Consider the following 20,853-nt stretch of genomic DNA (forward strand, 5'->3'; position numbering starts at 1 on the left):
ACCAGGTGTCAGCCATGTTGGGTCTCCGGTCTGTCACACTGTTGTTGTTGTTGTTGTTGTTACATTTGGTTTCTAAGCAGAAAAATGGAAGTATTCAACAATCTTTATTCTTAAGTACCATCATTTTTAACAGTATAAATAATGAACAGAGAAGTATAGACATGCATGAGATCAACGTCATAAACCTTAAAAACGCTCAAAAATAAAATGTTACTGCAAAGAAATGATCAGGATCAGTAAAACGAAGCTGATGGGGGAAAAAAAGAAAAAACATTGACTGAAATTCTAACCATTGTATAAATCACAGGTAAACTAAACAATGTAACAATTGTCAACATTAGTGCTGAAAAGATTAGTCAATAAGTTTTGGTCATTTATCAGGTAAAAATATTGGCTGGTTCAAGTTTCTCTAACAGTATGTGGATTTGATCCAGGGCGTCCATGCAGCATAGAACTGACTGAGCTTCTGTAGCACCCTCAGCGTTACTTTTTACAAGGTGACTTGTTATTGTTCTAGCTGAACCTCTTTTTAAAGGGTCAGTACAGCCAAATTACATGAAATCATGTTCTGTCTGGTATCTAGCCATGCTGATAGTTTTGGTTGCCTAGATTTTTAAATATGCCTTCGAGGTTTTCTGCCTCCACCATAATACAATGGAGGGGAAAAGTTACTGCTTCATCTTCTCCAGAAAACATGTCCCGGTTACTGTGGATAATCCACAGACCTCACAGTGAAGTCTTTATTGGGACTACTTTTATATAAATAGTGAGATTATCCAGAGCAACCGGGACTCTGTCTCAAAAGTGTAATTTGTAAATGATGTGAAAAACCAGGAGTTGGATGCAAAAATCTAAAATCTAAAGCCTAAAATAAACATCAGCATGGGTAGATGCCACTAGAAGTAAACGTTATGGTTTTCTGTAATTTGGGTGTAGTTACCCTTTAAACAAAAGTGCAGCTAACAAGCCTTGTCAGCAGTAATTTGTATTTCACAAATTGCATTCCTTTTCTTCTGTAAAATAAATGAATAACATTTAGAAAATAAATCCACAGCTATATTTCTACCATTCCAGAAAATTCCGCTTCTTTTTTTTCCATCAGTAGGTTTCAGTGTTAAGTGACGAATATATTTCAGGAAACAAAATGATTTGAGTAGTTCCCCAAATGCAGTTTCTCTTTTGAATGTCCAAACAATATGTGACCAAGTGTTAAATATTTACAAACGACTATGTACACCTCTTAACCAGATACACAGCATATATTCACAACAAACGTGTGGCTTATACACGCCAGGATTGTGCATCAGAAACTCTGGAGTGAAGCTTGTTGTCTTAATGATCCAGTTATTAATAAACAATGTCCCACAACAGCTGCACGTCGAGCCTCGAGAGCTCGTCTGTCTTCCAGTGGAGGTATAAAGTCCAGAGATGAGGTGAAATGGGAGAGCTGGGCTGTATGTCTTGAGTTTGCTTCCTCTTCCACCCACTCTCGGTACAAAAGTCTACATTCATACACAATAGTTTCGTCTGTTGAGCAGGCGGTGCTTTGAGAGTTGCTAACAAACAGGATTATAAAACATTCCTCTCTAAAAGCACTGTGGAAAACCTCCAGCGTTCACCGAGTCGGTCTTCGTGTTTGTCTGCAAATGCTTTTACAATCGTAAAGTACGTTTTCTGTTTGCGTCCAACAGTTTCAGAGACCCTTTTCTCTGGGAGGTGGGTAGCTATTTTACCATGCTACTTAATGTCTGAATTACTAATACAAATTATTCTAAAATACAGGTGGAAAAAGTCCAATGTGCGCACATGCTCCGAGCGCCGACTGAAGAGAAATTAAAACCTTACAATCTACTGTGCTTTAAACCTCATCAGACTGCATACTGGCTGGTTAGAACGTGCCGCCTCAAACGCTGATTAATTAGGCAACTTTTCCTCGCAGCATATTCCTTTGATGTCGCTGCGGGTTACGGATTCTGTCTGTCACATAAACCCAGTTGGCGTCGGCGTCAGGGCAGCAGGTCTGGCAGCTGTGGAGTGGAGTCGTGGAGCGTTAATCTCCAATTTGATTGCTTGGCTTTTGTGCTAGTTTTCACATCCATATTTCATGCTGCGTGTGTCTCTGTGTGTGTGTGTGTGTGTGTGTGTGCTGTTCATCAGTGCACACATCTGTATCCGTCGTCGTCTCGCTGTCCTACCTCTCCAGTGTAGTGTGTTGTGCGTGTGGCAGCGGTTGCTCAGAGTTGGTCAGCATGAGGAGGCGCTGATCTTCTCTGAGATGTCGGGGTCGGACTTCGCCACCAGGAAACGTAGGCGACCTCCTCCTAGGCGAATCAGATCTACCGCGCTGCAAAGAGGAAGTAGAGAGAGAAAGAAAGAGTCCAGTTACGTGATGCTCAGCAGAGACAGTAAGGATGGCTGTCTGGGCTCACACCAATCAATCCAAGTAATCAATTGGCTTAAAAGGCTGACCGCTATGGGCATGGTGAACATTGTGGGAAGACTGCTCACTCTGTCACCAAAGTCAATATCACCCAGTGGTATCATTAATCTCCCCAGCCCATTGTTATGGTCACACACTCCACCACTGCTGTACCTCTGGTAGTCTGCTCCGATCAGACTGGTCCCGTTCACTGCCAGGATGCGATCTCCGATCCTCAGTCTGCCGTCGGAGGCCGCAGGTCCGTCGGGGATCAGAGTCCGGATGTAAATGCCTGGTGCGTTGAGAGGAGTGTGCTGCAGGGAGACATTTTGGAGTACGTAAAGTATGCGTGTGACCATTATTTAGGGGAGCATCTGGTAGAGCTGATTGACAAATGACTTTCATGACTTTCTTATTGACATATTTTAATTATTATTATTATTTTAACCTTTTTATGTCATACTATGACTTTTTGTCTTTATAACATACTATATATTTGTTTTTATTGACATACTATAATTGGACTTTTCTTATGACTTTATAACATACTAAACAAAGACTTTTTATAACATACTATGACTTTTTATTGACATTTCTTATGGATACTATACTATAACTAATTGACTTAAAGAAAAATGACATTTTATGACATACTTGTTTGAAATTTGTTATGGCCTTTTTTTTTTTTTTTTTTTACATATTATACTATGACTTGGTAAAATATGATTGTCAGTACACAGCTCTGGAATCTGGCCTCACTGTGGTTTAAACACGTTTCTCAGTGTTGCTATTAGCAAAATGATCAAAAGCAAAAACACAGCTACAGGTGACAGCGGTGTTTTTGCTTTTGATAATAACAGAGAGGCAAGACAAAATGGAAAATCAGTTTTTAAACATCTGCTTACTCACCAGGCCGTCTATAAGTCCCATGCCCAGTCCGTAGGGTCCCTTGTCCAGTTCCACTACAAACACCACACACAAGTCATCAGGAAGGGGAGGGGCGCCAGGGGATGATACAGGGAAAGGAAAGTCACACCCACTAATACACCCTGCAGGGGACACGGACACCCAAAATACACAAAGCACACACAAACACACAGGGTCTCGCTATGGGGTTGGACAAACACAAAAGGTCTTGCTGTGCAGAAGACACACACACAGATACTGAGACACATGCTACATGCTACAGAGCTAATCTGACACAAGCCTGCAGATGTCACACTCACTACACCGTAAAGACTGCACAGAAAAGATCCTGCTGTCACATGAGGCACAGAGCTGCGCTCCAGTATTTCAACTGCAAAACTGCACAAAGAAGAAGTGCACATTTAAAGCTGCATCATCGATTTTTGGCCACTAGGGGACAGAAGAACTCCAAAACAACCAGAGTTGTAACCTAATATTCTCTCTCATTTTGGTTGTTACACAGTCTTCACCAGCTAGTTGCTAAATTAGCTTTCCTACCATGTGATGCTTGGCAGGTAGCGCACAGTGGGCTTACCAGAACGTTTAGTCAGAAAACAACTGCTTGCTGCAGCTGGAAATGAGAGCATGTGAGACGGAATCAAACAGTAAATGTGTTGTTAAAGCAAGTGTATGAACTAAGAGACGCTAAAGCTCTTTGTTGGTGCAGAGTTGGTGATCCTTCTTTGTGGGTCCATTGCTACAAGTCAACTCTTTAACATTTCTTGTAGTCATTTAATCCGTTGATATAAATAATTTTGATGAATGCAGCTTCAAGTGAATTCAGAATGGCACACATTTTGTGCAGATGTTATTAACATGTCTACATTGTATGTCCTCTTTAAAACACACTGAGTGAAGAAGAGAGAGGCTGAGACAGTGGGAATTTGATTGTGACACGAACAACTTTATCTTCACGATCATGTGCAACACTGTTTATTATGCGGTGTATATACTAAATATTGTGTAAAAATGATGTATAGTGTAGGGATGCACCGATCCGAAACACTGTTCCAAAATTAATTAATAAGCGGGTTGGCCATGACGTGACCGATCAACATTAAGTTTGATTAATGCTGTTATAAAATGTTTCCGCTTTGACTTCCGTTTGTTTGTGGCACAGCAAACTCTGGCCTCATATTTCCTTAAATAAGAAATATTAATTCCAATGAGTAACCCTGAGGTGTTGGATCGGTGAATCCCTAACATTGTGTATAAAGAACTGCAAGGTTTAAAACTCAAACTGCACATTTGGGGTGGAAAAAATAACAGAAACATGTGACATGTGATTTAGTACAATAGCCCTGCAAACAATACTACTTGTATGAAGCTTATAATGTTTGTTTTTTCTTTTTTGTCGTCAGGTGTTGATTACACAGTGGCCACTTTTAAGGATATATTAATTGTGGTGTTTCTGTTATTTTGTCCACCTCCTGTATGTTGTTCAGCCTACCCTCCAGTCCGTTGGTGATGAGCCCGTTGGTCTTTTTACATTCTGCCACAGTTCTGCTGGTGCAGCCGTTAGTCTGGGCGATGGGGCCTATGATCTGCCCTCCTCCTCCTTCCGGGTACAGCGGGGTGTTGGGAGGGGTCAGGAGGCAGGACGGATCTGCATTTGCTGTCCGAGCGTGGTGGATGGTGCCGTTCCTTCTGAGGCTGTGTGTGTGTGATTGGCCTGGGGGTCTGTCCCGTCCTCTCTCCTCTCCTGTCTCTGCCGTCACCTCCTCCCCAGGACCCCCAGAGCGGGGACTGCTGTGGGCCGGAGGCAACAACTCCCTCTGTGTCGGGATTGAACAGAGAGACTTTAGAGGACAGTATGAAGTCTAAAGTGAGGATGGAATGATTAGAAAATAAATAATCCTTTGATAACGTTTTCCTGTTGCAGTACACAAAAACATTGTTCCTACATAACCGTCCAATTACAAAATGATGAAAAGAGATGCTGAATTGTTTTATTGACAAATTTACCATTTTATATATTTGTGAATGTGTGTGTTTCTCTGTGTGTACATATGAGGGTGCAGTAACACTAAGGATTATGGTCTAGTCAGCCGTTCCCACTAATTAGACCGCCTGAAGACTAATCAGATTAACCATGATTTAACCATGTCTAGGTTTCTGTGAGTGAGTATGTATGTGTGTTGGCTAGAGTAGAGGGTTTTTGTCTTTCATTTATGGGATTATGGAGGAACTCCTCAACAACCACAGCTGCCGAGGCACATGGCCTGGATTACTGCGAGGTGTGTGTATTTGACAGTATGTGTTTTCTGACCTGAACGTCGGGCCAGTCAGCTGTGTTGGTCCCGTTGGAGTGCGTGTGCACGCTGGGAGTGTTGGTGTGTGTTTGCGTCTTGGTGCGTAGCCCCCACAGGTAGTGGCGGATGTAGAGCAGCTGTCTGTAGATGCTGTCTTCCACACACTCGCTTTCCAGGTCCACTCTGAAGCCGGCGCTGGGCAGCACTATGGGAGGGTGGTTCTCAAAGCTCTCCAGGAGGTCCACTAAAGACACACAAACTGATGTTAACTCACCTACACACTCATACGTCATTAAAGGCATAATCCAGAATTGCTGTACAGCTCCCCAGTCACTCTGTTTTGCATCTTTCACACATTAAACTCCTTCTACATAGTCACAGACTATAATATAGTATAAATAAATATGGCTATGAAATAAATCTGAGATAACCACGCCCCCATTCATTTGAATATAGTGTAACATGGAAATAAAGAGCTGTGAAATAAATGTAGCATTAGGAAATTAAAGCCCTATAATTAACTATATAAAACTATTGACATTTAAATTATACATTTTTAAATGAATTATACATATATTATATATTTATTGCCTCATTTATTTATTTCAGGATTTATTTCATAGCCATATTTATTTATATAACATTTTAAAATGATGTAATGATGATCTACCATATCAGAGGACGAATCATGACCGGCGTACAATGATATGAACCGCGGCGATTAAAGTGATGATGTAAAAAAGGACTCTGCATTTTATCACAAACAGTAAAACCCTTCAGAACGTAAACTCACGCAGACTGACAGACCGATTCTCTTTTTGTTTGTAATAGTTTGTGCTCAAATCTTCACCTCCATGCTCCAGGAAGAAGCTGCTCTATCACTGACAGACAGACACATTATTATTCAGAGCAGAGTACCCGTTCGACTGGTGACCTTCAGATTAAAGATCCCCCCCCACATGTTAAAGAGCTGCTGTTGATTCAGGGTCCAACAGGCCAGCCGGACCATATATAAGAGGTCTCTTATTCTTCATGCCGTACAGGCATTGCACACAGAATGACCACATCAGAGAACACTTGTTATTTTATGAGATTTGCTCTCTCACATTATTTCTATAACTTACTACTGCAACATGCCCATTTGCACTATATTGTATATTTGTATGTTTTAATGTTGTGTCATGTGAATTGTTTGTACCTTTGCTGTATTTGGAGAAGCCAATGACACATTTCTACTAAGGTGGACAATAAAATCTATCTAAGACTCTGCTTTGAATAACAACTTGTGTCTGACAGTGGTGAAATGTAATAAGTACATTTTCTTAAGTACAATTCTGAGGTACGTGTACTTTACTTGAGTACTGCTACTTTATACTTCCACTCATACACTCACTACGTTTAACTGACAGCGATGGTAAATACTTCCTGTTCCATATTAATGCATCAATAATTATAATCCAATAAAGTAATATTCTGAAACTCTACATAATGAGCACTTTTACTTTTGGTACTTGAAGTATATTTTGATACTAATAATTCTGTATGCTACTTTTACTAAAGTAAACATTTGAATGCAGTTGTAACAGAGTATTACTACACTGTGGTTACTGCTAGTTTTACTTTCCACTAAAAAAGCTATACAGAATCTTTAAATATACAAACATCTTATTAAAAGTGTAATTGCTGAACACAAGATCCAACCTTTCCTAAGTAAATTCTCAGTGTTTGTGACTTGGAGGTTTACAGTTTTCATACTGCATATTGCATACTGGACCACGACTGGTTTACAAACTAGTTGTTCATAATTTCTTAAACTCAGATTTAAAAAGGTGACCGCAGAGAAACTCTCCCTCTTTCAGCAGATGAGCGTTAAAACAGACCTTCGACTGTCAAACTGCACAAATATTATTCTGCACAGTGAAGGTCAAACATCACAGTAAAGGAATTATAAGCAAAGCACGTATCTGAGTGGAGGGGGGACTTTAAATATGAATGTAATACTCGTGCAACAAGGAGTTTAAGGGTTACAGACCAGTATATACTGTACAGGCTAAACTTTCCCTCTTTTAGCAAGAGGGCGTTATGTTGCCATCATTTTGTCATTACTGGTAGGGCTGCACGATTATGGTCAATATTGAGATTGCGATGATTTAGGGGACAAAATATATATATATATTTTCACTTTAAATAAACAGACCACTGCTTCCATGTTGTGTTACATTCCTGATAATGTGTAAACCTCTCCGTCTGCTCTCTGTTGTATTATACAGTAGAGAGCAGACGGGCAAAACAAGTAACAGAGTATATTATGTTTTATATTACATTTTATATAGTTATCATTTATATTATATAATACATTCAGGAACGTTTTTCACATCAACTGTTCAAGTGCGCAACGACATAAGGGCTCCCCAAAAGTGAAGCCAAAACATCTCGATCGCCAGCTGGTGGCTGGCTGTTCTATGAGCAAAGCATGCATTTCAAATGTCGCAATATCCCAGTCAATCGTCTTCATTTCATTTTGGAAAGCCAAAATCATGCCACAAAAAAATAAACTCATTCTCACTCACAACTTCACACATGTACCTGTTCTGTATATATACGCCTCATCCTCGCTGCTGGGCTGCCACGTTGGGACTGGGCCTATCTCTGCTGTGAGCTGGTATTGGGTGAGAATCCTGTGCAGCTGTACAGGTTTCAGAGCCGGGTGCTCACTGGACAAAGCTCTCCAACTTAACTGCACACAGAAAAAAGAAGGAAAAGAAGGAGAGGAGAAATTAATCAGAAGTCCTGGGAGGGATTTTTTTTTTTAATACAGTCGAGCAATCATAGGAGGTGACACGATGTGCGGACAGATCCTGGCTAAACCTTTTCAAAGACTCATCAATCAATAACTGATCAGAGCGACTTGCTTCATGAACAACAGTTCTGTCGAAGGTATTTAAAACAGTCGAAAAAGTGATTACAGTCAATCAAAGCTTTCTCTTTTTTTTGGTATATTACAGGACGAAGCAGCTCAACAGAAATACTTTGTAACTGATGGCCTCCATTGAAACACATTTTAATATGGTATGCTCTGTTTATTTCAAGTATTGCCACCTAATTAGTGTTGGCTAGCAATCCTGTATAAGATTGTGTGTGTCTGTGAATGTGTGTGTGTTTGTGGTACCTGTGTGAGCTGTTGTGGGGGCGTGGCCAGTATGGACACAGCACTGTTGAGTTTGGTGAAGAATTTGTCGGCCAGATGTCCCAGACCGGACTTGCTCGCCCACTCCATGACCATCCGCAAACACGCCTGAATCTGCAACACCTTCGAGCGCTGGAACCAACCCCGAGATGGACCTGCACGCACACACAGAAGAGTGCTTGGATATTTTCATCAGAAACACTGCAGTAGATGTTTTATTCTTGGGTGTGCGCATGTCTGAGAGAGAGACAGACTAAGAGACAGACTGTGAATGTTTCTCTGCATGGGCATCAATAGTTTTAAGTAAATTGATATTGAAGTCAATGAAACAATAGCAACAGCCACCAGCTGCCTGCTCCTCGCAGAATACAAATCGAGTGCTGCAGAGGGGCTCAGCTGACATTCTTCACTCTGGTAATCCTTTCTTTCTCTGCATCAAAGAACTGAAAGGAAGTTTTGTGGCAGGTTAAGCAGGCGATAAGTTGAAATCTGGCATTTGTCAAGATGGCATCCCATAGTTTGTCAATCTGTCGTTCCATTCCCTCACTGCAGCTATAATTCCTATCTAAGCTTTCTGAAATGCCCCCCAATGTGAGCTCAGGCCTCTGCTGGGGTTTGGGACAAACGATGACAAACAACTGGACTAACTGCTAACGATACACGAGGGTCTGTACAGATGACAAAGAAATATCTTTTTCGATACCTTTTTTAAAAATGTATCAGGGACTAAGTACAAAAGAATTGTAAGAGTCACCTAAGCACATACTTATATTTGGTAAAAAAACATTATGTTGACATGACATATTACATTAGTTCCTATTATTTAAGGTAATACTACCATCTTTTGTATAGTTTGTATCGCGTAATACAGGTGATAGAATATAGATATTTTATTATTTACGACAGGTGATAGTAAAGCCATCTTCAAATAGCTTGCTTTGTTTGACCAAAGATATTCATGTTTACTATGAAATACTTTAAATTACTTTAAAAGTATTTACATTTTTATGGTAGGATCAACATCTTTCTTTTATTTAAACAAAGAAGCCACAGCTTCAAATGTTAAGTGGTGCCAAAATCAACAGTCCCATCATATAGAACAATCAAGGTAAGACCAGGAGCTGTATAGTGACACAATAAGTAACGCATATTATGGATCTGATCAGACAATAAATGCCAGTTTTTCACAATACTTTACTCGTCGCCACAGAATTTCTCTCACTACAAGTTCGACATGACAGGGAAGCTTCACTCAGACTATAAGCTGACAGCATTATGTGCAGACAGCACACACACATAACCCTTCAAATGTTCTGCCATATGTTTTGGGTGCACACACACATATGCACACACTCCCCTCTGTAATAGGCTTATGTCTACGGACAGAGTAATCTATGTGTGAGGCATCGCAAAGACCAGACATCACTTAACCTCTTACCAATGTGTCATAATGCTTCATAGCAGCTGGTTTACAAACACATGCTCACCTTTAAACAGTCAGTCATTGTCACACTCTCAAACTAAAGGTGTCACAACACACTCGTACAAGCACACAATCATACAAATCCAGGACAAAGCAGAGCGTCTGCACCATATCACATCTCTGAGTGTTGCAGAGAGCGCCCAGTGCAAACGTCAGCGTTACCTGCCACAAACTCACTTCACTGTTACCATGGACACCACCAGTGGAGAAATATCCATGAGTGACAAAAAGGGGAGCGAGAAAAAGAAAGCCAGACCGACGGAGAGAGGGAGGTGGGGACGAGGAGGGGTACAGGGCAGCCTCTGCATGAATATAAAGGTATTTCTCCTTCTGCCTCTGCCAGACATGTGATCTCTCCTGTCTCCACCGGTTAATGAAGACATATGGCGTGTGCGTTAGGGTGTATATGTGCTGGCTAAAGGTACAGAGGGAGGGTTGGAAATGATAGGTGGTCAGACACATGGATATAGCCGGCGGTAAATGACTATATTCTGTATTTAGACTGTAATAAACTATTAGCAAGGTCATCACAACAACTTCCAGCCCTTTACCCTTCACTTTGACCTTTCCCCCTCTTTCCCCTCCCCTCCTCCATCTCCTCTCTCCCTTCCATCCAATCCAACCTCTACTCTTCTTTGTCTCACCCCCTGATGGCCAGATGGAAGGAAGGAAGGCAAGAAGGAGGAGGTGAAGGGGGGAGAAACAGAATGCAGATAGGAGAAGGGCATTGAGGACAAATCTGGGTTAGTCTGTCAAAATGCTGACAAGGACACAGACACACACACACACACACACACACACACACACACACACACACACACACACACACACACACACAACTGTACAAATCCTGAGGGGGGTCTAATGGAGAGTGCGTGTGCATGCTTTTTGCCCCACCTTTGTCCATTAGCTGGTTAAACAGCGACACGTTGGAGAAGAAGAAGAGGTAAGCGAACATCTGAGCCTGAATCTCTGGGTGGACCTGGTAGCCCTGCAAAAGCTCCTGGCCATTCTGAAACACCTGCACACACACATTAAAACACAGGTGACCATAGAAATACTGTTGCTATGAAAAGAAATGGACATGTGTCCTAGTGTTGCTTTTGTATCAGCAGTTTCAATACAGTATCAGTCATTCATTGGAGCTATATGATGTTTACACCAAGTAAAACAAGAGTTAAGGCTTTTCTTAAGGGTTAAGGACATTTCTGAAAGGTCCTGACTAATACTTTTAGAAAACGAATCGCAAGGATAAAAAGGTTAGAAAAAAAAGTGTAAAGGGAAGCCAGATTGTGACTTTTTTGACCTTGACCTTGTCCGCTCATGAGACAATATTTCTTGCTGCAGGAAGCAAAACAAAGAAAGGTGTCAACAGTCCACTCTGACCTGTGGACCAGTGTGTCTTAGCAGGTGCATCAGTGTGTTTGACAAGATAGTTTACACACATGCTGCTGATAATTAGCTGATTAATTTCAATACTTAAAATGAAACATTGAATTTCTCATGTTATATTTTCATTATTTATTAAACGTTTAAACATAAATTACTTTGTACTTCCTGCCTGTTACAAAGTTTTTGTCATTTTGCCATTTCTTTCATCTTTTCTGCAGAGAACATTTTTTCAAGTTCACCAATGCAGGGCCACGAAGAAAGTATTAGGTTCTGAGAATGATCTCATAATTTAGGAAAAGTTTAAAATATTTAGTTTCCTGTTTCTTTAAGTCGGGCACTCTCCCTCTGATCTACAGGGGGCTAATCTATATATTTTTTTAAATGGACAAAACAAGACACAATTTGTTCAAACGTTAATAATCAATAACATTTTCATGATCTTGTCAACCTTAACTGTACAATAATACAACACATGCGCTTACCTGCAGGACCCTGCGTATAGGTTCAGGAAACCCCACACCTCCTTTCCAGCAGGGTTCAGAGCTGTCGACTGGGAACGGATTACAGTCCAACAAACCTGGTAACACTACATAAAGAGCCTGGACACAGACACACACAGACACACACAGACACACACACACAGACACACACACACACACACACAAAATGCGTTATGATGGTAGAGATCTGAATCTGCACAATGACCTCTAACTTATTCATATTCTGATCTCATCTAGTCATTTATTGTGTGTGTGTGTGTGTGTGTGTGTGTGTGTGTGTGTGTGTGTGTGTGTGTGTGTGTTGAATGAGAGTCTGTTATTATTCATCTAGCCCGGTTTTTAAAAAACAAGTTGGAAATTTTGTCTTGCTGATTAAGAAGTTGGCCCTGTTGCAGCGGTGACAGATTACCTTGGTGATATAGTAGACACATTGCTGGAAAGTGTACATGATGACTTCTTCCAAGATTGTCATTGCCTCCTCATTGGCTGATATGGTCGCCGATAGCAACGACTCCTTTGACCCTAGACACAGATGACAAAGATAGAGGCATACTTATGAGATGGAGGTAGAGATGTAGCTGAGGTAGAGATGTAGCTGCATCAGAGTCTACTGTATGTCAGTGTGAGTAATGACTCTTCAACTATGCATGTGTGTGTGCGTGTGTGTTAACCTTGCAGTGTCTCTATGCTGTGTGTGTACGCTGGTGCTCTTTGCTGTATGAAGTAGAGGATCTCGATGGAGTTGGACATCCAGAAGAAGATGGTCTGCAGGTCTGGGATCAAGTCTGAGATACTGAGCAGAGACAGGGAGGCCGGGTCCTGGCTACATAGACACACACACACACAAAGAGTGAATGGTTAAATGGATGGTCTGGATGTTTTGAAGTGGGGTTGTATGAGGTACCTATCCATAGTCAGTGTATTACCTACAGTTGATGGCGGTCGACACGCCCCCAGTTAGGATAAATAGACAGGAGTTATGGCACGAAAGCAAAGCAATGTACTGCTGTAAACATGGACAGCACCCAAACATACGTCAAGCGTACGCTATATTTAGAATATTTCTACCGCTTTACCTGGATTCACTTCTGCAAGGTAAAATGACTGTTTTTGTAAATGGAGGGCTTTGAGGTAAGCATAGATAACGGCTTCGGTTCCCTGTTGGAAAGGGTAAAGCGATGAAAATGTTCTAAATATAGCATACACTTAAACTGATATAAATTATTTTAGGTGGCCTAAAATATGTTTTTCTGCTGCCTCTGTTCACAGCAGTACTTTGCTTCTTCTCCAAACTGTGCCAACCGTCATCTACTGTAGGTAATACACTGGCTATGGATAATAACAGCATAAAATCCCATTTCAAACAATTCAGAACTAACAGTGAACACAGTTAGGAGGACAAACCGACACACTACATACTCAAAAACGGCACATGAGCACACATGCTCTCTTTTTGAAAGCGATACTCACTGCTGAGCTTGCTTCTGAGCCAGCTCCTTTGTCTTCTCCTGCAACACACACACACACACACACACACACACGAACACACACACACACACACACACACACACACACAATTAGGTGCTCATTAAATTTTCAGGATGTGCGTAGGAGAGCCACACTTCATGACGCTATCACTAACCTGCAGAAAGAAACCACTATCACTATCATATTTACAAAATCTCACACACTCACAGTGATGTTGATAATTACTTTGTGCTCCACTGGACTGAATAAAAATAACAAAGGTGAAGTCTTCAAATGTCTTGTTTTGTCCGAGATAGCCAATTTAAAATAATTTACACAGAAAAGCAGCAAATCCTTGCATTTGCGAATCTGGAGGAAGCAAATATTTTTCACTTTTTGCTGGATTAAATGACTTCAATGATTAATTGAATGTTAGAATTGTTGCAAGATAACACTTTTTTTATAGCTGAACATATGATTGATTTTCATTTGAATCTCTAAACTGTACGGACTTTATGGAGATAGACAATTATAATGTAGGCAGAACAAAAATATTGTGTTTCTGTGTGTAATACAGTACAAAACATGTGATATGCAACCCTGTTTAACTATTCACCTGACCTGACATGGCTGACCAGTTTCTTTCCACATGAGGTCATCTTAAAAAGAAACCAAAAATACCACAGAGACAGACAGACACAGAGAGACAGGTAGACAGACACAGAGACAGACAGACACAGGTAGACAGGTAGACAACACAGAGACAGACAGACACAGAGAGACAGGTAGACAGACACAGAGACAGACAGACACAGGTAGACAGGTAGACAAACACAGAGACAGACAGACACAGAGAGACAGGTAGACAGACACAGAGACAGAGAGACACAGACAGACAGGTAGACAAACACAGAGACAGACAGACACAGAGAGACAGGTACACAGACACAGGTAGACAAACACAGAGACAGACAGACACAGAGAGACAGGTAGACAGACACAGAGACAGACAGACACAGGTAGACAGGTAGACAAACACAGAGACAGACAGACACAGAGAGACAGGTAGACAGACACAGAGACAGACAGACACAGAGAGACAGGTAGACAGACACAGAGACAGACAGACACAGACAGACAGGTAGACAGACACAGAGACAGACAGACACAGACAGACAGGTAGACAAACACAGAGACAGACAGACACAGAGAGACAGGTACACAGACACAGGTAGACAGGTAGACAAACACAGAGACAGACAGACACAGAGAGATAGACAGACAGACACAGGTAGACAGACAGGCAGACACAAAGAGAGACAGTTAGACAGACATGCAGATACAGAGAGACAGTTAGACAGACATGCAGATACAGAGAGACAGTTAGACAGACATGCAGATACAGAGAGACAGTTAGACAGACAGACAGACACAGAGAGACAGTTAGACAGACATGCAGATACAGAGAGACAGTTAGACAGACATGCAGATATAGAGAGACAGTTAGACAGACAGACAGACACAGAGAGACAGTTAGACAGACATGCAGATACAGAGACAGTTAGAAAGACAGACAGACACAGAGAGACAGTTAGACAGACATGCAGATACAGAGAGACAGTTAGACAGACAGACAGACAGACACAGAGAGACAGTTAGACAGACAGACAGACACAGAGAGACAGTTAGACAGACATGCAGATACAGAGACAGTTAGACAGACAGACAGACAGACACAGAGAGACAGTTAGACAGACATGCAGATACAGAGAGACAGTTAGACAGACAGACAGACACAGAGAGACAGTTAGACAGACATGCAGATACAGAGAGACAGTTAGACAGACAGGCAGACACAGAGAGAGACAGAGAGAGACAGGTAGACAGACAGGCAGACAGAGAGAGACAGGTAGACAGACAGACAGACAGACAGACACAGAGAGACAGGTAGACAGACAGACAGACACAGAGAGACAGGTAGACAGACAGACAGACACAGAGAGACAGGTAGACAGACAGACACAGAGAGACAGGTAGACAGACAGACAGACACAGAGAGACAGAGAGACAGACAGACAGACAGACACAGAGAGACAGACAGACAGACACAGAGAGACAGGTAGACAGACAGACAGACAGACACAGAGAGACAGGTAGACAGACAGACAGACAGACAGACAGACACAGAGAGACAGGTAGACAGACAGACAGACAGACACAGAGAGACAGGTAGACAGACAGACAGACAGACACAGAGAGACAGGTAGACAGACAGACAGACAGACAGACAGACACAGAGAGACAGGTAGACAGACAGACAGACAGACACAGAGAGACAGGTAGACAGACAGACAGACAGACACAGAGAGACAGGTAGACAGACAGACACTTACCCATGCAATAGTCTGAATTCGTCGGACAATCTTGAGCAGCAGTTTCCCAAAACTCCCAGGTGGGAACGTTGAGGCAGAGTGTTGTATGCACAGACACAGCAGGTAGGCGGGTGTCAGCTTATGGTCATCTCCTTTGAGGAAGTTTAAAGGGTCAGTTCACCCAAGTTATGAAAAAAACGTTCTCATGCAGCTCATAGAAGAAAAATAAATGACTTGAAGTACTTTCCTGTTCATAAACAGTCCATTGAAAACAGCTGACAGTGAGGTGTGTGGATTATCTGGAGTAACAAGGACACTGATTATGTTCCTTTAAGGCTCTTTATCCATGATTCCTTATTTCCTTTAAATTTCAATACTAAGGGAAATTGTGCCCAAATCCCTGTGTGACCATGACATGTACTGTGTTTCACAGCCTCATTATGATCCGTTTTAAATGTTACAAAAATAAAAAACTCTCAAAACCTGGACAATAAACCAAACTGGCTCGATACCACTAGAGGCGAGTGCATTTTCTTTGTTGAAACTTTGGTGGAATAAAATTTTAATTGCTACACAATCCATCCACTGAAATAAAAACATTGCTTTGTAAAAGTGAAACATCCTACAGTGACATCCTATATTCTCTATCATATTTTAAATGAGAGCACAGACCTCCAGGTTCTATGAGAGACACAATCCTGTTCATTAGCTGGTCTTCATGAGCCTGGTCAAACTCCAGTTGTAGTCTTCTTTTCTGACCTCCTCCTCCTCCTCCTCCTCCTCCTCCTCCTCCTCCTCCTCTTCCTCTTCCTCCTCCGCCTCCTCCTTCCCCTCCTTCCCCTCCTGACAAACTAAGGGGTCCTCCGGCCGGTCCTCCCGCTGCCGGCCCTTCCCTGTGGGGTTTTACCAGATGAGGTTTGAAGCTGCGTCTGACTGCAGGAACACTTAACACCTGTCCGGCTCTGTCCTTCAGTACAGAACCACACATCTTACAAGTCTGAGCGCCGCCCTCTCCCTCCTCCACTCCTGCATCGTAAAGCTGCCCCAGGGAACGAAGGCGTGCCAAGGTCTGAGCAGGCAAAGGCTTAGCGCCTGTGGGGTCCTTGTACAGGAAGATGTAATGCGCTCCGAAGGAGAGGAGGTCACCGTGTCGCAGCGTGGTGGAGCGCTCGCAGCGGGAAAAGTTCACCAAAACTGTGGCGTGGACCACCGGCTCAACGGCAACACAGGACCGCTGACTCTCCCCCAGCTCCTCTCCCTTGTTGTTGTTATTTGCATGACGACGGGGCGCGGGCACTCGGCGCAGGCGGCAGTGGAGGGGCAGGATGTCAGGAGAGAAGAGGCAGATGTTGGGCCGGGCTGACGGAGTCTCCTGACCGACCGTGTGCTGCTCTCTGTTCAGCAGGTACACCAAACAGTCCTGGAGCAAACAGCACAATAAATATCACATAATCACAACATGTGGTGGAAGAAGTATTGAGATCCTACACCACACTGTAAGCATCGACAAATCATTACAGCTGTACTTGTCGGCCTAAATATTGTTGTGTAGTTTAACATTTTATAATCTTGTTTTGTATTGTGTGCAAAAATCTCAATTTGTAAAGTTTACTTTAAAATAAATGATAAGTATAATATTTCCTTCTGAAATGTTAGACAGTAGAAGTAGAAAGTGGCATGAAATGAAAAGACAAGTAAAGAACAAGTACCTAAAAGTACTTGAGTAAATGTACTTAGTTACTTTCCAACAGTGATCATAACACATAAAGTCTCTAACACAACACATGAACTTCTTCCCTATCCTCACCTGCTGATTGTACCCCTGTAGCAAGCAGGAGGTGCGGGGACTGGTAAAGCGAGTGTCTCACCCCTCCGCCTCCCTGACTCCCCTCCTCTTTCCTCCGGCTGCTGGAGGCCGCCTCACGTTCTCGACCCCTTAAGGGCCCTGGCAGGGTGGAGTAATAACGCTTGGGCTCATCTCCCACTCCCAGCTGCAGACACACGCACAGAAACACACACGCATTCAGGATTTCAGACAGGTTGGCAACAGTTCCATGAATAATAACAAATATCCTGACTGAGCTTCAGTGTGAGGCCCCACCTGGTTGAGGCTGGTCTCGCTGAGGCTGCGGCAGAAGGATAAATTGCTGGATCTGGGAAGGGTCAGCGTCCCCTTCGCCCTGTTCCTCTGGAGCTTACGAGCCTGAGCATTGATATCTACAGGGAGGCAGAGAGGAGGAGTAAGAGGGAGAAACAAGGAGAAGGGCAAGAGGGAGAACAGGTGGAGAATAATAAAAAGAAGCAAAAGGATAGAGGTAGAGCAGAGAGAGAGAGAGAGAGAGAGAGAGAGAGAGAGAGAGAGAGAGAGAGAGAGGAGAGTTTGAGGACACAGATGGAAGGAAAGGTAAAGAGTGAAAAATAAGAAGAAAGTGAACTTGTGCATTGTGAGCATGTATGTTTGAGTCATGAGTGAAGTCCGGATAAAGTACGATACACAGGTGCATAACAGTCATGTGTGAGCTGAGTGGAAACTAAGTTAAACAAACCAGTCAGATGCAGTAAATGTTGCTGGATGGAGCAGCACATGTGGCCGACAACATTGAACCTGATGAAAGGTGAACTGAACAGCTCTTCATGACTTTAACTTGAGGCCATGCGATGGCTCTGCACACACACACACACAGTCACACTGGTTGAATCACGGGCAATGGGGGTGGCGCTGGTGACAACGCAGGTAGAGGTGGTCTCCATGGCAATGACTAACAGCCACCCTACCTGAGGCCAGTCCCCACCTTTAGAGCTGGACTGTACCACTCGACCAGACCGCAGGGGGGAGCTCCTGTGTTTGCCCAGCCCAGACCGACCCATTAGAGCCGCCAGGAATTGGGAGGTTTTGGGCCCTACAGTAGGGTGGGACGGGTTAGGGAGGCTGAGAAAACACCCCCTCACCAAAACCCCAAGCACAGAATAACCCCCATATACACAATCCACACACCACAAGACATGCATGCACTGCAGAGCAAAAAAGAGTCTGTGGTGCTTTTAGTGAGTCACATCAGCAGTTAGTAAGAAGAGATTAGGCATGGGACGATATGAAATATTCATGTCATGTTGATCCTGGCTCAAATAATTGTGATTCACCATATTATCCTGATAATCATCAAATTAGACTTAAAACTCTTAAAATGGCACTAAAACATACTGGAATCACTTTACATTTAGGTAAGAAACAGATGTTTTATTGCATCACAGATAGGATAAATCCTTCTTAGTTTAAAAACAAACAATCTTGAATAAAGTAATCATAAGGTGCCCTGGGCTGCATAAATAAAGGATAAATAAATGGAAACATTGAGTATCTTTCCTGTATTTTTAAATCAGGCTCTGTTTTTCACTTCTCTACCATGTTAGCGAAACTCCTGAGGATATTCACAATTATCCCAATAAGTTCACCATGATCAACTTATTGTGTTTTTATCGTGATCAGAGATAAAAATCCTATATCGTCCCATTCCTAGGAGAGATACATTTAAAAAGGTATGAGGTACAGGATTTTCTCAACATCTCAAACATATCACTGTCAAATTAGTAAGATATCGTATTCAAAGTCAGGCAACAACTACATTTATTAATTACAAACTATAGCACCTGTATAGTTTGCTTTTATTTTGGGTGTTTTTGTCTTTGACTTTTACTATTGAAACAAGAAGAATTTATGATGTAGCTTGCCTGATTGAAGGTTGATAATACAATTAATTTGGCTGTGATCCATGTCCATGAAATTAATGAAAAATCCTACCGTACCTTTAAAGTACTATCTCATTGCAAAAATAAGTGTGTGTAACAATACACACAATTCCCACATGTGCATGCACGCTCACACATACACTGGGGGAGAAAAAAAGACAGCAAGTGACATAATAGAGAGAGAAAGAGACTCCAGGGTGTGTGAGTCTATAACACAAAAGAGAAAAGGTTAGTGTGAAAATGAAAATATGAGTATTAATATGTTTTAAGTTAATAAACCAGTTTTATCCCAGAAGGCATTCTTTGCTGTGATTATATTGTTGTGTATATTTTCAGACACATTGTGAAACAGTGAGGAATGCTTTGAAAGAAGAAGGCTGCTGATCATCTTTATTTCTGTTGTTGCAAACAAATCCAATGAAAAGGCCAAAACCAACAACAAATTGATCCTATTAACAAGTATTGCATGTGTTGCCAAAGCCTGATAGCTTATTCCGCTGTGCCATAAAGCTCCATGGATTTCCACATAGTGTTTAAAACACATTGTTCCTTTATTATAATGACCACTGCAGTTTATTTTGAGTCAATCCAACATACATATTCCTGCTGTAAATACTCACTAACACACAAAATGTGTGGTTCGCATAGTCCGCACCACCAAATGCACTATATACTAGGTTTTGAGTAATGCTTCCTAAAAACTACAGTGACACGCTTTTGTAGAAAATTACCAAAATTATTTTTTAATCCACGGGAACAGTGGAAAGAGACTTCCTACTGATAAACCACCCAAGACAGGGAGGGGCCTGTGCAGAAAAGTGAAAACATTTAATATGTTAAATATGTGCACAAATACAGGCACTCAATGGCCTTTTAAAAAAACAAAACTATATATTTGTGACACAGACAGTGTAGGGAAGTGATGATTTCGGTCTTTTCAAGGGAATTGTTGACTTTTAAAGAAAAAATATAAAATAACACTATCCTTATCCGTTTCTGTGGCTTTAAAATTGTCTCATGTCATGTGATAATTTATCGTCTTTGAATCATATCGTGATGAAATGATAT

At 41.9% G+C, this 20,853-nt stretch overlaps 1 protein-coding gene across 1 annotated transcript in view; it reads right to left on the reverse strand.

Moving 5' to 3' along the window:
- Nucleotides 1-85: 85 nt before the first annotated feature.
- The window catches only part of radil (Ras association and DIL domains), a 25,525-nt gene continuing 4,757 nt past the window's right edge, over nucleotides 86-20,853 (reverse strand). Inside the window, 18 exon segments of the mRNA XM_029432263.1 lie at nucleotides 86-2,344; nucleotides 2,594-2,733; nucleotides 3,329-3,468; nucleotides 4,836-5,160; nucleotides 5,655-5,881; nucleotides 8,224-8,374; nucleotides 8,807-8,979; nucleotides 11,205-11,328; nucleotides 12,182-12,298; nucleotides 12,609-12,721; nucleotides 12,871-13,022; nucleotides 13,670-13,707; nucleotides 16,060-16,190; nucleotides 16,711-17,458; nucleotides 17,846-17,869; nucleotides 17,871-18,029; nucleotides 18,140-18,255; nucleotides 18,831-18,938. Coding sequence (XP_029288123.1) covers nucleotides 2,245-2,344; nucleotides 2,594-2,733; nucleotides 3,329-3,468; nucleotides 4,836-5,160; nucleotides 5,655-5,881; nucleotides 8,224-8,374; nucleotides 8,807-8,979; nucleotides 11,205-11,328; nucleotides 12,182-12,298; nucleotides 12,609-12,721; nucleotides 12,871-13,022; nucleotides 13,670-13,707; nucleotides 16,060-16,190; nucleotides 16,711-17,458; nucleotides 17,846-17,869; nucleotides 17,871-18,029; nucleotides 18,140-18,255; nucleotides 18,831-18,938 — 3,086 coding nt within the window. The 3' untranslated portion in view covers nucleotides 86-2,244.

Source organism: Cottoperca gobio, chromosome 1 (genome assembly GCF_900634415.1).
Source record: "Cottoperca gobio chromosome 1, fCotGob3.1, whole genome shotgun sequence".
In the NCBI taxonomy this organism is placed as follows: Eukaryota; Metazoa; Chordata; class Actinopteri; order Perciformes; family Bovichtidae; genus Cottoperca; species Cottoperca gobio.